This window comes from Mobula hypostoma, chromosome 8 (assembly GCF_963921235.1).
Source record: "Mobula hypostoma chromosome 8, sMobHyp1.1, whole genome shotgun sequence".
Lineage (NCBI taxonomy): Eukaryota > Metazoa > Chordata > Chondrichthyes > Myliobatiformes > Myliobatidae > Mobula > Mobula hypostoma.
Window position 1 is genome coordinate 29128521 of NC_086104.1, and position 16609 is coordinate 29145129.

Sequence of the window (16609 nt, forward strand, 5' to 3'; positions counted from 1 at the left end):
TCGCTTCCAATTCTTCCTCCTCTTCTTCATCTGTGTTCTCTGCAGAATCCGATTCTGACTCTGAGTCATTTTCAATTGCAGTGGCTGTCGGTTCTTGTAGTTTGTGTTGTGTCGGTTTGCGCATGCGCTCTTCTTTGCGCATGTGCATTTCCAGTGTCTTCTTCGAAGAAGCCGTTGCCACCGCCATTGCTCCCTGTTCTACCGAAGGAGATCCAACCTGAGTCCGAGGCGCCATTGTTGCAGTAGGCCCTTTTTTCTTCCCGTCTCACGGCTGCTTCGCAACAGCAGACTTCTTTTGTTGCGGTTTAGGAGGCATATCGTAAAGTAATCTTACAAAGTTTATAAATAGTTTTCAGAAAATATTTACTAACTTTGTTTTGTTTAAACGGTACTTTACTGACTTGTTGGGGGAGCTGGATTTACACATCTCAATCCCATGTCATCACGTGATGCGCCCCCCCCCCCCCCAGTCGGATATCATTGCATTTACATCGTTATTGGCCCGTAGGAGAATTTTGCTGGTTTGGAAATCTGCCACTCCCCCAACTGCTGCTGCTTGGTTGGAAGATGTAATGTTTTTTCTGAAATTAGAAAAGATTAAATTCACTTTGAGGGGGTCTGTGAAAAAGTTCTATTCGAAATGGGGACCTTTCTTGTCATATTTTGGGAGTCTTAAGGAATTGCCTACTAGTTGAGAGCATTTGATTGTACTTGGGAAGTTGCCTTCCATTTAACACGCTTATAATTTACCTCACAGGGTGGTTGATGAATTGTAAATATGAGTGTATTTTGGATCATCTGACAGGGAAGGCTGGTACAGGGTTCTGAGTTGGATGATCAGCCATGATCATACTGAATGGTGGTGCAGGCTCGAAGGGCTGAATGGCCTACTCCTGCACCTATTTTCTAAGTTTCTATGTTGCAGATGTGTGTGAGCCGTTGTCTTGAAGTAGTGTGAGGGTATGGTTGTGAAATGTCCGTACTTTGTGAATTGTTGTGTTGTAAATATATTAGCTGCTATGATATGTTTGGGGAGGGCGGGTGGGGGGAGGTTTGTTTTGGGGGTACGATATTAAAGCAAAATGGAGGAAAATGTAATCCATTATATATTCTGTATTGTGTCATTCCTTCAATAAAAATAAAACATTTAAAATGTTATCAAAAACCTTGGCAAACTTCTGTAGACGTGTGGGGGAAAATGTGCGGACTGGCTGCAGTATGGCCTGGTTTGGGAATACCGATGCCTTTGAGTGGAAAATCCTGCAAAAGGTAGTGGATTCGGCTCAGTACATCACGGATAAAACCCTCCCAACCTTTGAGCACATCTGCATGAAACAGTGCTGTAGAAAAGCAGCATCCATCATCAAAGAACCTCACCACCCAGGCCATGCGCTTTTCTGGCTGCTGCCATCAGGTAGAAGATACAAGAGCCGCAGGACTTGCACCACCAGGTTCAAGAACAGTTACTACCCCTCAACCATCAAGCTCTTGAACAAAAGAGGATAGCTACACTCATTTAAAGATTCTTTTATCTTGTTATTTCATGCTCGTTATTTATTGCTATTTATTTATTATCTGCATTTGCCCAGTTGGTTGTTCATTGATCCCATTTACAGCCACCATTCTGTAGATTTGCTAAGTATGCCCACAGGAAAAAGAATCTCAGGGTTGTATGTGGTGACGTGTGTACTGATATAAATTTTACTTAAAACTTTGATGGGGAGGGCTTTTCCTATGATGGACTGGGCTGCATTCACTACCTTTTGTAGGTTTTTCTGTCCTTGGGCTTGGTGTTTCCATACGAGGCCATGATGCAATCAGTCAATATACTCTCCAATGTGCATCTATAGAAGTTCATCAAAGTTTTAGATGACATGCTTGTTGTGGCGTGGATGAAATTACTGGAGAGGCAGAGTCACTGGTAGATACAAAGCAGCTTCTTTATTCGACACAACAAGGTACAGCAGGCATCTTAATGGATGGAGACACTCTCCGCAGAAAGGTCTGCTAGCTAAAGTGTGGACTCGATATTTATATGCTAAACACAAAGGCAATCGCTACTTAAAAAGTTACAGACAATGCTTCCTTTTGAAGTTACATACAAACATCACACTTTCATCCTTTCCTTCTGACGCCAACATGTCTGTGTTGGTATCTACAGCCTTTAGGAATGTAAATTAAGTCTACGATACATTTATTTGGCATTTCCCGTGCTAACATAGAAGACAATTAATACAATTAATATTTATAATGTATTGGTGTGGTGATACTGCCTTCGAAACTACATTATCAGGTCATACTACCAGAAGTATCTGGTATTCACACCTTTTTGGAAGTCCATTGTGGTGGACTCAATCCACAGTCCTTTGTCAAACAGTTGAAATAGAAGTCTGGTGGCCAAAGTCATTTAAGTGTTAACAAGTCATCTACCCAAAAAGAAATCCACTCTAACAATGCTGAATCTGTGCAAATTTCAAAGAAAGTAGAGGTGCTGTAATGGCACTTACATGCTGGTCCCAGGATAGATCCTTTGAAATGATAATGCCAAGACATTTAAAATTGCTGATCCTCTCCACCTCTGATCCTCTGAGGAGGACTGGCTCTGGTTTCCTCCTTCGATTAATAGTTAGCTCCTTGGTCTTGCTGACATTGAGTGTGAGGTTGTTATTGTGGCACCACTCAGCTAGATTTTCAATCTTCCTCCTATATGCTCATTTGGCCAACAACAGAGATGCCATCCAGCAAACATAAATAAGGCTTTGGAGCGGTACTTAGCCTCTCAGTCATAAGTATAAAGGAAATGGAACAGAGGGCTAAGCACACAGCCTTTTGGTGCATCTGTACTGATGGTATTTGTGGAGGTGGTGATGTCTGTCTAAGCTGACTGGGGTTTCCAAGTGAGGAAATCGAGGATTCAGTTGCACAATGAGATGTTGATGCCTAGGTATTGGAGCTTATTGATTAGTTTTGAGGAGATTAGTTCAGAGGGCTATGGATAACCCTAGGTAATTTCTAAAGTAAGCACAGTATTGTGATCTGAAGGGCCTGTACTGTGCTGTAGGTTTTCTGTGATAGTATTGAGTGCTGAGCTGTAGTAAATGCAGAGCATCCTAATTTCTGCATCCTCTGTCCAGATGCTGTAGGAGGGCTGAGTGAAGACCCAATGAAATGGCACCTGCTGGGACCTGTTATGATGGCAGGCAGATTGGAGTGGATCCAAGTCTCTCTGACTGGAGTTAATGTATTTCATGACCAACCTCTCAAAGCACTTCATCACAGTGGATGAAGAGAAAAACACTCTATCACTTAATCTTTCCTCCTAGTTCATGTTCTCTAATCCAGGCAGCTCCTGGTAAATCTTCTCTGTACCCTCTCTAAAGCTTCCACATCCTTCCTATAAATGTGGTAGAGTATAACCAAATTTTATAGAGCTGCAGCATTACTTTCCAGCTCTTGAAGTCAGTCGCCTGACTAATGAAAACCAGTACAACTTGTGTTTTCTTAACCTCCCTATCAACTTGCGCAGTCACTTTGAGCGATCTGTGAACGTGGACTCCAAGATCAGTCTGTTCCTTCACACTGCTAAGCATCCTGCCATTAACCTTGTTTTCTGCTTTCAGGTTCAACCTTACAAAATGAATCTCTTCACACTTTTACGATTGAACCCCATCTGCCACTTCCCTGCCCAGCTCTGCATCCTGTCAATGTCCTGCTGTAGCCTATGACAACTTTCTACGTTATCCATAACACCGTTTTTGTGTCATCTGCAAACTTCCTAACCTTCCCAGCACAGTCTAGGCTCCATTCACATGCTTTGTGTTTGTGTGAGGGGGAGGGGGGGAAGAAGTCAGAGAAATTCCCCCTCAGATACCCTTTACATCGTCTACCCTTCGCCCTAAACCTTGGCCATGGGTAAAATACTCATACTGTTCACCCCCTATGTTTGGTCACTCTTTAGACCTACTTGTGGAAAAAGAAAAGAAACCCAGCCAATCTAACTTCACCCTATTACTCAGATGTTGCAATCCAGGCAATTCCTGGTGAATCTCCTTTGCACCTTTCTTGCGCAGTCACATCCATCCAATAGCGTGGCACCAGAACTATCCTCAACAATAATCTCATCTTGACGTTGAGTGGTATTAGTGTGAATTACCCCACCCTTCTCATCCTGTGTCATTATAAACTCAATTGGATCATCCAGATGATGAGCAGGTCAGAGTCTGCACATCCTGAAGCAAGTGACTCACCTCATGACACCCTGAAGCCTTTTCACCACCAATAGGGCCCAAATTGGGAGTGTGATTGAGTACTTGGTACTTGCATGAATGAATGCGGCTCCAACAATCATGAAGCTCCATGTCTTTCAAGATTAAAGAGTCCACTTCATTAGTTTTCAATTATCCTCATTCAAGTCATTAAAACCTCCTCTACTAGTGAACAATGGCTGCAGTGTGCACCATCTACAAAATGCACTGTATTTTGGCCTGGCAGCTCCCAACAACTTGTGCATTCCAAAGGCACTGTTGGGATCATCGATTGCATCTAGTGCTCCCGGTGCGGCCTCCCCTACATCGGTGAGACCCGACGCAGATTAGGGGACTGCTTCGTCGAGCACCTCCGCTCCGTCCGCCACAACAGACAGGATCTCCCAGTTGCCACCCACTTCAACTCAGCTTCACATTCCCATTCGGATATGTCCATACATGGCCTCCTCTACTGCCATGATGAGGCCAAACTCAGGTTGGAGAAGCAACACCTCATATACCATCTGGGTAATCTCCAGCCCCTGGGCATGAACATTGAATTCTCCAACTTCCGGTAATTCCCTCCCCCTCCCAGTTTCACTCTGCCCTCTCCTCCAGCTGCCTATCACCTCCCTCTTGGTTCTGCCTCCTTCTACTACCCATTGTGCTTTCCCCTATTCCTTCTTCACCTTTCCTGCCTATCCCCTCCATGCTTCCCCTCCCCCACCCCTTGATCTTTCCCCTTACTGGTTTTTTACCTGGCACCTACCAGCCTTCTCCTTCCCACCCTCCCCCCACCTTCTTTATAGGGTCTCTGCCCCTTCCCTCTACAGTCCTGACGAAGGGTTCCGGCCCGAAACATTGACTGTTCGTTTCCATGGATGCTGCCCGACCTGCTGAGTTCCTCCAGCATGTTGTGAGTGTTGCTTTGACCCCAGCATCTGCAGAGTATTTTGAGTTCCCAACAGCTTCACCCCATTTCTCCCAACAAGGTCACAGATAACTGGTGCACAGAAATGCTGCCTTCTGCCAGTTCCACTCCAAATTGCATACCATACTGACATGGAAATATATTGACACGCTTCATCACTGCTGGGTGTGAATCATAGGATCCCTACCTAGCAGTGAATATAGTGGTTCAAGAAAATGGATCACTATTCTGCGCTCAAACAATTAAGTTATGACAGGGTTGGAATCAGATTTATTGTCACTGACTTTAATAAAGTGAAATTTGTTGTTTTGCGGCAGCACTACAGTGCAAAGTCATAAAAACTATTATACATTACAAAAAGCAGTAAAACAGTGTTTTTAAAAAAAAGGAATAACAAGATAGTATTCATTGACCATTCAGAAATCTGATAGCTGAGGGGAAGAAGCTGTTTCTGAATCAGTGAGTATGTCTTGAGGCTTCTGAAACACCTCCCCAATAGTAGTGATGAGAAAAGAGCATGTCCCAGTTGAATTGAATTGAATTGACTTTATTTCTTACATCTGTCACATACATGAGGAGTAAAAATCTTTACGTTATGTCTCCTTCTCAATGTGCAATCATAGCAATTTATAATAAATAGAACAGTCAATGTAATATATAGTACACTCAAGTCAACGTGAGTTCATCAGTCTGATGGCCTGGTGGAAGAAGTTGTCCTAAGTGGTTCCGGCTTTCACGCTGCGGTACTGCTTCCCAGATGGTAGCAGCTGGAATAGAATGTGGTCGGGATGGCTTGGGTCCCCAATGATCCTACGGGTCCTTTTTACACACCTGTCCTTGTGAATGCCCTGGATTATGGGAAGTTCATAACTACAGATGTGCTGGGCTGTCCGCACCACTTTCTGCAGAGTCCTGCGATTAAGGGAGGTACACTTCCCATACCAGGCAGTAATGTAGCCAGTCAGGATGCTCTCAATTGTGCCCCTGTAGAAAGTTCTTAGGATTTGGGGGCCCATACCAAACTTCCTCAACCATCTAAGGTGAAAGAGGTGCTGTTGTGCCTTTTTCACCACACAGCTGGTGCGTACAGACCACGTGAGGTCCTTGGTGATGTGAATGCCAAGGAACTTGAAGCTGTTTACCCTCTCAACCCCAGATCCATTGATATCAATAGGGGTTAGTCCGTCTCCATTCCTTCTGTAATCCACAACCTTTATTTTTGTGACATAACTTCTTCCCTGTAGGCCACCTCGTTATTGTTTGGGATAAGGCCAATCAATGTACTGTATTAATTGTTATAGTTTGCCATAATTTCTTAGAAGGCATTGTTGTCTGAACAACTGTTATACTTTGAAGGATATTTACAAAGGATAAATTTTGATGAATTCTAATAACAAGAGGGTTACAAGTGTAGCCCCCTCACTGGCCTCCTACGGAAACTTGGCTTGTTGCTAGCCCCGCTAACAGCCAGAGGACTCGGGTGAGAAGGCTACCTTTCATGAACAATGTTCCGATTAATCAAACCTTGATTTGAGGAAATGTTACATAAGTACTGCCCATAGACCATCGTCAGTGGACAAGAAATAAGTTATAAAGAAAGTGTATTTATACATTTTAGCTTTATCAAACAGATAGTAGGAAAAAAGAATAGGGGCAAAAACAAAAGAGCCCATTACAATTAAGCCAGTTTAAATCTGTAGAGTTCATTTTGAAGCTGTCTTTTACTTATGCTCTGGATCCACAGTCTGCGTGAAAGCCCACACTACATCCTGAATGTCGCTTGAAATCCATCTCGAACAAACGGCTGCTCTCTCTGGAGTATTGGCCCTTCCTCCTTGGAGCCATTCATCTGCACAAAGCACCTTGTGCAGTGGGGATTCTCCTTCCCATGGCATCCTCAGCCATCTTCCCTCCTGTCTTCTCTGCAGCTACCACTAAAAAGACCATGAACCCCACCAGTGTCCATCACAAATCTCTGTCCACCCAGTGTTCTCTAGAACCTTCTCCCAATTCCACCATCCTGATTGGCTGACACAACATTCATAAGTTGAACATCACGACCCCTTATCTTTACCCAAACCCAAACATGCTATCAGCAAGACACACTGCTTCTACAGAAAGCTACAAAATGGAATACCCTACAATATTAGCAGTAAAAGTCTTAACCAGGGCATTACACAAGATAAAAGTCAAAATGGCATAGAAGGAAATACTGCATAAATGCATTATGGATTGAGGTTCGTATTCTTTTTGTTAAAGTTTTAGTAGTTTCATAAATTGAAAGCATGTTTTCAAAAGTCTGTAAATCTGATATTTGTTTATCTAGGAATACACATCATCTTGTACTGGCATACAGGTGAGATTTACATTCATTTTTAGTCATTTTAAAAATACAGTGATTTTATTTTCTAACCTTTGGGGAAATGTGTAACATTAAAGACTTGCAGAGCATCACCACGACTAAAGAAGGAAGCTCGGCCTCAGTTTGGGATATGGTATACAGGGAAAAAAAAGTACTGTTGCTAGGGTCACTGTGATACTACAATAGTTCAGCAAACACATTTTTCTTATCACAATCCCAACTACAGTACATCACTTCCTGTACCACTTTTTTCTTATCAGTTCAGTATTTGTTCATGAGACAATGGTGATTTGTGTAATTGAGATAATCAGTGTGGGAAGTTTTCAAAAGCTTCTTAATATAATCTTTGAGTTAAATGTTTGTGTTTAGTAGAAAAACTTTGCTTCTTCCCTTAAAGTGACTTGCAAATATTTGGATGTTGTCTGTTGTGCAGTAAATAATGACTGCAAAAGTTTTGCATCCGAGCTCTTAATTTATTTTCATTTCATTAAATTTCAAATTATCATGAGAAATTTTATCAAATGTTTTCTGTCTCAATAAATATTACATTGACAGATTATTTCTTCCACTTTAGACAACATGTCAAAAACTCAACCAGATCCACCAGACATGACTTTGACTCTTACAAATACAGGCTGGTTTACTGAGATCAGCTAAAAATTTTAAAGCTGTGACTGAATGCTATTGCAAACTACCTAATTTGGACCTGCTTGCATTATAACTTCTGGGTAGAAAGGTCTGATCCAAGGGATTTATCACCATCTTTGGTTTCATTGAGTTGAATTTACTAACTGCATACTGGCAGTAATAAGAGCCTTGCTGACTATCAACCGTCCAACCCTCAACATGCCTTGGATTTTAGCATGTCTGGGTTGAAAAGTTTAATACCAGCTGTGGGTCAGGTAAAGGCCATTGCCCAACAGTGGGTAACACAAAGGTTTTTACTCCCTCATGTTGTGGGGTGGATGTAAATTTAAATAAATTCAATTCATTGAGCCCAGCAGTGATGTGCTAAGGAGAGGGGCAATGTGCATTTCATATCCAATCTCTCAAATTTAGCTCAAAGGAAGCTGCCGTACAAATGGCATCTCTAGGTTGCACAAGTTGCTGGAAGAAGTAGTTGAGCCAGGTGCAATAGTATAATTTAAGACACGCTTGGTTAAGTACATGGAAGGGCGGGTCTTAGAAGATGTGGTCCAAATGTAGGAATCGGGACAAACTGGTGGGCACTGTGGTTGGCATGGACTTGTCGTTGATTTAAATGGGGTCACCAGCCATATGGGAGGGGGAGTGGGGGAAATACTGGAGTTGTTTTATTTTTAATATTTTGGGGTTTTTATGGTTTTAGTTGAATATGGTAATTCATAAAATTATTTTAATAGAAAATTTATGTTGGAAATCTGACAAGTTTCTGTTACAGTGGTATCCATTCCTCGTAACCTCAAACAGTCCCTTAATTAGCTAATTTTGTTCTAGTACACCATCCGTTCACTGGCACCTGCCCCCCTACCCCATCACTATCGCCTCCCTAAGCCTGTAGACTGGCCAGGTAATTATTTCATTGAACATAAGTATTTCTGAGAGGAAATTCCCCTTCAAATTGTGTTATATGATATTTGTGTTTACCCAAGAGGAATGAGTAGTTCAATGATTCATTTGAAAGCTGGACCTTTAACAGTGTTGCATTTCCTTACAGTAGTGAATTGTAGTGTCAGCTTTGGTACTCTTCCACAAATAGAGGTATTGTAATGGGCAGGGTAATGCTGAAATTAGATTAATAAAATAATGTTAAACATTGGCTATCTACGGACCCACACACAGCATAATTAAAAGTTAGGCCATCTTAGCAGTTTTGTTAAAGGACTTTGTAAATATTCACCAGCTGTATATTTAGCCTTTTGCTAATGATGAAAAATTTAGTTAAGAGTAGGAAATAAATTTTATTCTTTAATTCCTGTGAAATGCTAAAATAAAAATCCAACATATGCTAATTGAATTAATAAATATTATTTAAATTGTCAATGCTTTGGGAAAGAAAGTATTAAAATGCTATAATTATGTATGTTTTGGAAAACATTTTTTAAAGCAATTAGTTTAAATCTAACAATGTATATTCATTCACTTTATTTAGTTTGCTATGAGTTAGTGCTGCTTCGGCTACTATTGGTTGATGAGAGAAAAGATTCAACCTTTGGCTTAATGTAAAACTATGGATTGGTTTGAACTACGACCTAAGTTGGGGTGATGGTTAGAGAAGCTCTGCTTTTTTAGGTAAATATCAAACTGAATAAAGCTTTTTCTTTTTTTTAAATACAGATGTTTCTCACAGTGTACCTGAGCAACAGTGACCAACATTATACAGAGGTACCAATCACTCCTGAGACTACTTGTCGTGATGTTGTTGGATACTGCAAAGAGCCAGGAGAGACAGACTGTCATTTGGCTGAGTGCTGGCATGGTGGTGGTAAGTGAATCGTGTTGGAGGTAGCAGTTCCATCTGTTTGGTGATTTGTACTATAATAGTTGAACAGTCACCTGTTTAGAATTAGTACTGGTGTCATAACACCAGCTGCATTTCTGTGGCAAATGTGTTTTGTTAATTATATAACAATGGTGTAATTGAATTGAGAGAAACTATAATGCCATACCAAAAATTGGTAGCTATTGGCCTTTGGATAATCCGTTATTCACAGTAAAATGAAGGTTTCCCGGACCTAATTCAAATTTACGGAGCTGGGCCTGAACACAGCACCTTTTTGACTGAAATGTGAAAACACTGTCTTCATTGATATTTATGCTTGGCATTAGAGAGAGTAGATGAAATTATTAAGGTAATTTGTACATCATGAGTATATAGAGAATACTATTAAATTGTTGCAAGCCATGTTAAGGAAGTATAATTTAGTTTCTCCTCTTATAGAACGTGCCATAGCAGACAATGAGCGTATATATGATATTCTGCAGCAGTGGGGAGCGCAGAGAAATGAAGTTTGTTTTTACTTGCGCCATGAGCGCCCACCAAGCACAGTTCGGGATACAGGTAAGAACTGTATTGCACTTTGCTCATGCCAGTATTGTGGAACTTTAGGCAGACTTATGTTGATTCATTTGAAGTTAACTTGTAGAGTCATAAAGCACAAAAAACGGGTCGTTCGGCCATCCCACCCCTCCACTGTACCTTCTCTGCCTCATTGCCCACCCCCGTGTCCATGCTGATCATTATGTACCCACCTATCCAATACTTATTCTGTAGCTTTCTATATCTTGGCAATTAAATTGCTTATCCAGATAATTTTTAATGTTGTTAGATTATCTGCCTCCCCCACCCTCTCAGGTGTTACAGATTGTAACCATTCTTGGGGGAAAAATAACTTCCCCCTCAGATCTGCTGCAAACCTCATATTCCTCCTCTTAAACCTATGTCCTGTGGTTTTGGTTATCTCTGTTATGGGAAAATATTCCTTACTGTTCACTCCATCTATAACCTTCATGATCTTCTATACATCTATCAGGTACAACCTCATCCTTCCAAAGAAAACAAAACCAGCCTATTCAATTATTCCTCTTGACTGAAACATTCCATCCCAGGCAACATCCTCAAATATTTTCTGCAACTGCTCCAGTGCATTATTGTCCTTCTTAAAGTGTGGTGACCCAAACTACGCAGAATGCTCTCGGTGTGCCCAGCTAATGTTTTATAAAGTTTTAACATGACGTCTTAGCTTTTGTATTCTATGCATCTAAAGAAAGCCAGGATCCTTTGTCAGCTTCATTAGATACATTGAATGTAAGCTAGGAACTTATCTACCTGTGCTGTCATCTTTAGGAATCCATAGACTTGTGGACCAAGGTTCTTCTGTTCCTCAATTAATAGATTTCCTAAAATGTCGGGATTAAATTCCATCTGCCATTGTTCTGCCCAGTTTATCCTCCCCACTGTCACTGGTCAGTGGTTTACATCGCAAAAGTAACCTTCCACCAGTACCCTCTGTCCCCAATTGCAAACCAACACGCCTTGGATCCACTGGTCTATAACCTTTTCAACTGGCCTTGCAATGGGGAATTTGTCATAAGTCTGACTGAAGTCCATTTAACAGCACTGCCCTCATCAATATATTCAGTAACTTTTTAAAAAAAAAACTGAATTAACCAGACAGGATCTCCCACCAACAAAGCCATGCTAACTATCTATCAACACTTGCCTTTTCAAGTCTTGATTAATTCTGTACCTCAGAATATTTCCAGTAACTTCCCTACCACTGAGGTTAAGCTCACTTGTTCGTAGTTACGTGAGTAGTCTCCGCTGCTGTTTTTCTATTCATTAATATTGTATTTTCAGCCTGATCCAGTTCATATTCATGCAGTTTTTAAATAACAATAGCATGTATAATTACTTTTAGTTGATAAACAGGTTTGTATAAGCAGAACAAGTAAGTCTAGTTTGGTGCAAGTGACATAACTTCGTAGATAACAGGAATTCTGCAGATGCTGGAAATTCAAGCAACACACATCAAAGTTGCTGGTGAACGCAGCAGGCCAGGCAGCATCTGTAGGAAGAGGTGCAGTCGACGTTTCAGGCTGAGACCCTTCATCAGGACTAACTGAGGGAAGAGTGAGTAAGGGATTTGAAAGTTGGAGGGGGGGGGGAGATCCAAAATGATAGGAGAAGACAGGAGGGGGAGGGATAGAGCCAAGAGCTGAACAGGTGATAGGCAAAAGGAGATACGAGAGGTTCATGGGACAGGAGGTCCGGGAAGAAAGACGGGGGGGGGGGGGACCCAGAGGATGGGCGAGGTATATTCAGAGGGACAGAGGGAGAAAAAGGAGAGTGAGAGAAAGAATGTGTGCATAAAAATAAGTAACAGATAGGGTACGAAGGGGAGGTGGGGCCTTAGCGGAAGTTAGAGAAGTCGATGCTCGTGCCATCAGGTTGGAGGCTACCCAGATGGAATATAAGGTGTTGTTCCTCCAACCTGAGTGTGGCTTCATCTTTACAGTAGAGGAGGCCGTGGATAGGCATGTCAGAATGGGAATGGGATGTGGAATTAAAATGTGTGGCCACTGGGAGATCCTGCTTTCTCTGGCGGACAGAGCGTAGATGTTCAGCAAAGTGGTCTCCCAGTCTGCGTCGGGTCTCGCCAATATATAAAAGGCCACATCGGGAGCACCGGACGCAGTATATCACCCCAGTCGACTCACAGGTGAAGTGTTGCCTCACCTGGAAGGACTGTTTGGGGCCCTGAATGGTGGTAAGGGAGGAAGTGTAAGGGCATGTGTAGCACTTGTTCCGCTTACACGGATAAGTGCCAGGAGGGAGAGGGAGAATGTCTTATGACCGCAAGACCCTGTTGGACATTGGTAATGTTGAATGCTACAAGTCCAGTTCACTGGTTTATTGGAAGGACTGACGGCGGGGGAGCTGTGTGGCCTCTGTTGTAGCGTGGACTAGGCCTCATGCTGCAGTGTCATCTGTTGCAGCCGCCCAGGAGAGGTGATGCTGGGCAGTGTGGCATGGCATCCATGCTGGAGACAGTGCTTCCCTCCAGTGTTCACTCAGTGGAAGACGACCTGGAATGCATTCATCTGCAGATTGCTGTGAGCTTGTTCTTGCCGACACCATCCATGAATTCAGGGACTTGGGCTATGTTACTTTCTTGTGTGACTGTTTGCTTGCTGTGGTCTTATATGTGCCATGTGTGCCTTGTGTTGTGATGACTGTTGGTACTGTGTTTTTCACCTTGGCCATGGAGGAACACTGTATTGTTTGGCTGTATTCATGGGTTCATGGGCATTCTTGAATGGTTGAATAACAGTTAAACTTGAACTTGAATTTGAATGAGTGGGGTCTTTGGTTACATTGGCTGCCTTTTTGAGGTAGCGAGATGTGTAGACAAAGTCCATGGGGGGGGTGACCACAACTAAGCTGTGTCCACAATACTGCAATTTCTTGCAGTTAAGTGCAGAACAGTTGTATACAAAGCTATGATTCATCTGGATTGTATCCTTTCTAAGGTGTATCTTTAAAAATTGGTGTGAGGGTCAATAAGGACATGCCAAATTTCATTAGCCTCCTGAGGAAGCAGAGGTGCTGGTGCATTTTTTTCGCTGTGATGTCTATGTGGTTGGACCAGGACAAGCTGTTGGTAATGTTTACACCAACATATGATCATGAATCTCTTGCCCATCCCCACCTCAGCACCATTTATGTAAACAGGAGCATGTGTACTGCCTGGCTTCCTGAATGACTAAGTTTTGCGGACATTGAGAGGAATGTTGATGTCCTAACACCATGCCACTGGGTTCTGTATCTCCTTTCTATCCTGAACTTGCTATTGTTTGAAACTCAGCCCATGACAAAGACTTGCATGGCACCAGTGTTGAGGATAATCATAGTGGAGATGTTGCTGTCTATCCTTACTGATTACAGTCTCTTGGTCAGGAAGTTAAGGATCCAGTTGCAAAGGGAGATTTTGAGTCCTAGGTCCAGGAGCTGGGGATGAGTTTGCTTGATATTATGAGATTAAGGGCTCATCTGTAGTCAATAAATGTTAGTCTGATATACTGTAGGTTTCTTGTTATCCAGGTTCTCCAGAGATGAGTGTAGAGCCAGGGAGGTAGCATCCACTGTTAACTTGCTTTTCTTGGTAGGTGTATCACATTGAGTCAAGGTTGCACTGGAGGTTGGAATTCATGAGTGCAATGACCAGTCTCTGAATCCAGGCCAATATTCAATGCAACTAGTCTTAGGAGTATGAGGATTAAACTTTGCTTCATAAAATGATGAGACAATTCAGAAAGCATCTGAGATAGGTAATAACACAGTTGATGTAATGAGCTGCATACATCAAAGTTGCTGGTGAATGCAGCAGGCCAAGCAGCATCTATAGGAAGAGGTGCAGTCGACGTTTCAGGCCGAGACCCTTCGTCAGGACTAACTGAAGGAAGAGTGAGTAAGGGATTTGAAAGCTGGAGGGGGAGGGGGAGATGCAAAATGATAGGAGAAGACAGGAGGGGGAGGGATAGAGCCGAGAGCTGGACAGGTGATAGGCAAAAGGGGATACGAGAGGATCATGGGACAGGAGGTCCGGGAAGAAAGACAAGGGGGGGGGTGACCCAGAGGATGGGCAAGAGGTATATTCAGAGGGACAGAGGGAGAAAAAGGAGAGTGAGAGAAAGAATGTGTGCATAAAAATGAGTAACAGATGGGGTACGAGGGGGAGGTGGGGCCTTAGCGGAAGTTAGAGAAGTCGATGTTCATGCCATCAGGTTGGAGGCTACCCAGACGGAATATAAGGTGTTGTTCCTCCAACCTGAGTGTGGCTTCATCTTTACAGTAGAGGAGGCCGTGGATAGACATGTCAGAATGGGAATGGGATGTGGAATTAAAATGTGTGGCCACTGGGAGATCCTGCTTTCTCTGGCGGACAGAGCGTAGATGTTCAGCAAAGCGGTCTCCCAGTCTGCATCGGGTCTCACCAATATATAAAAGGCCACATCGGGAGCACCGGACGCAGTATATCACCCCAGTCGACTCACAGGTGAAGTGATGCCTCACCTGGAAGGACTGTTTGGGGCCCTGAATGGTGGTAAGGGAGGAAGTGTAAGGGCATGTGTAGCACTTGTTCCGCTTACACGGATAAGTGCCAGGAGGGAGATTAGTGGGGAGGGATGGGGGCGATGAATGGACAAGGGAGTTGCGTAGGGAGCGATCCCTGCAGAATGCAGAGGGGGGGGGAGGGAAAGTGCTACCGTAGCACTCCCAAGTCCCTTTGCACCTGCAATTTCCGAATTTTCTCCCCATTCAGAAATTAGTCTACACTTTCATTCCTTCTATCAAAATGCACGACCAAACAATGACACTTGCTGTTTTCAATGGTCCTGCTCTTACAAAATTATTCATCCTCGCTCTTGGATACATTAAAAGCAGTTCTAGATCTCTTAAATAGGCAAGGCTTAAACAAATATGGTACTAGTATGGGAAGGTTAATATAGATGGGCAATAAGGTTGTCGTGAGGGACCAAAATCCCATTTATCTTGTGTTTGACTCTTTAACTCATAGTATTCTCTTGGCATCCACAGTCATTCTTTTTACTATATATGTACTACAGTTTAAAATCTTCAACTATTGTGTTGTTAATTAACTTCATATTCCTACAAATCTGGACTCCATGTAGTGCTAAATGCTAAAGATTGATGTGAACAAAGTCCATCTCCAATTTCAGTGGTACTTTTGGGCTTCACAATCAAATTAAAGCCCTATGATTTTCTCCTCTTAAAATAACGCTTTGTCTTGCTTACTTTGAGGATTATTTTTCAATATTGTACTGCAGTCATTGACCCTTAAACTTTCTTTATGTACTGGAACATGAACTTTGTGTTTTGTCAAAACTTTGTTTTTGTAAAACAATTGCTTCTGGGTGGACCCTAAGATCACTTCTGCTAAACACAATGATTTTCTTTTTGATGTGCTGCTTATAATTATTACTTCAATAATTTTACTTTCAGGCTGTTTGAGACTCCAAGACCCAACGTTGAAGAGAAACAGAGTGCAGGGTACTACAGAAAGACGAATGGAAAATGGAGTAAGTATCTTCAACCATCTTTTAAAGGCTGCAGTATATTATTGACAACTCTGTCACCTAATGAGTTGGAAATGGTAAGCTGTGTATGACTCAGAGCAAACAAATTATTCCAGAGAAAAAAATCCATTTGAAGAGAAGATGTTTTTTGAGTGATTTGTTTGCTATGAGTCATATAGAATAGATTTTTGTTGGAGTAATTTGCTCTGAGTGAAGAATAGAGGAAACAGAAACTACAGTACCTGGTATTGTGGTTACAAATAATTTCCTCCTGAGTCCTTTTCTCCTCTAATTTCCCCACCACACCCTTGCTAGTTACAAGTTAAAATTGACATTCCTGAATTTGAAATGTTTGTAAACTGAATTTATTTCAATAATTCAGAAAAGAAATTCAGTGTTTGCAGAAGTTAACATAATTTATAATAAAAGCAGAGAAGCCAATTCAGAATGGAAATAGGCTGTGAAAGATTAATTAAAACAAAGGAGGCTGTG

General features: G+C 42.2%; 1 protein-coding gene across 2 annotated transcripts in view; it reads left to right on the top strand.

The window, feature by feature from the left end:
- The window catches only part of LOC134350430 (apoptosis-stimulating of p53 protein 2-like), a 107938-nt gene that overhangs the window by 22584 nt on the left and 68745 nt on the right, over positions 1-16609 (top strand). The window contains exons 3-6 of one of the 2 annotated variants that reach the window (XM_063055616.1): positions 7502-7531; positions 9854-10001; positions 10458-10577; positions 16044-16120. In XM_063055616.1, the coding sequence (XP_062911686.1) occupies positions 7502-7531; positions 9854-10001; positions 10458-10577; positions 16044-16120 (375 nt within the window). The remainder of the gene's footprint in view (positions 1-7501; positions 7532-9853; positions 10002-10457; positions 10578-16043; positions 16121-16609) is intronic. The other variant, XM_063055617.1, reaches the window with a different exon arrangement.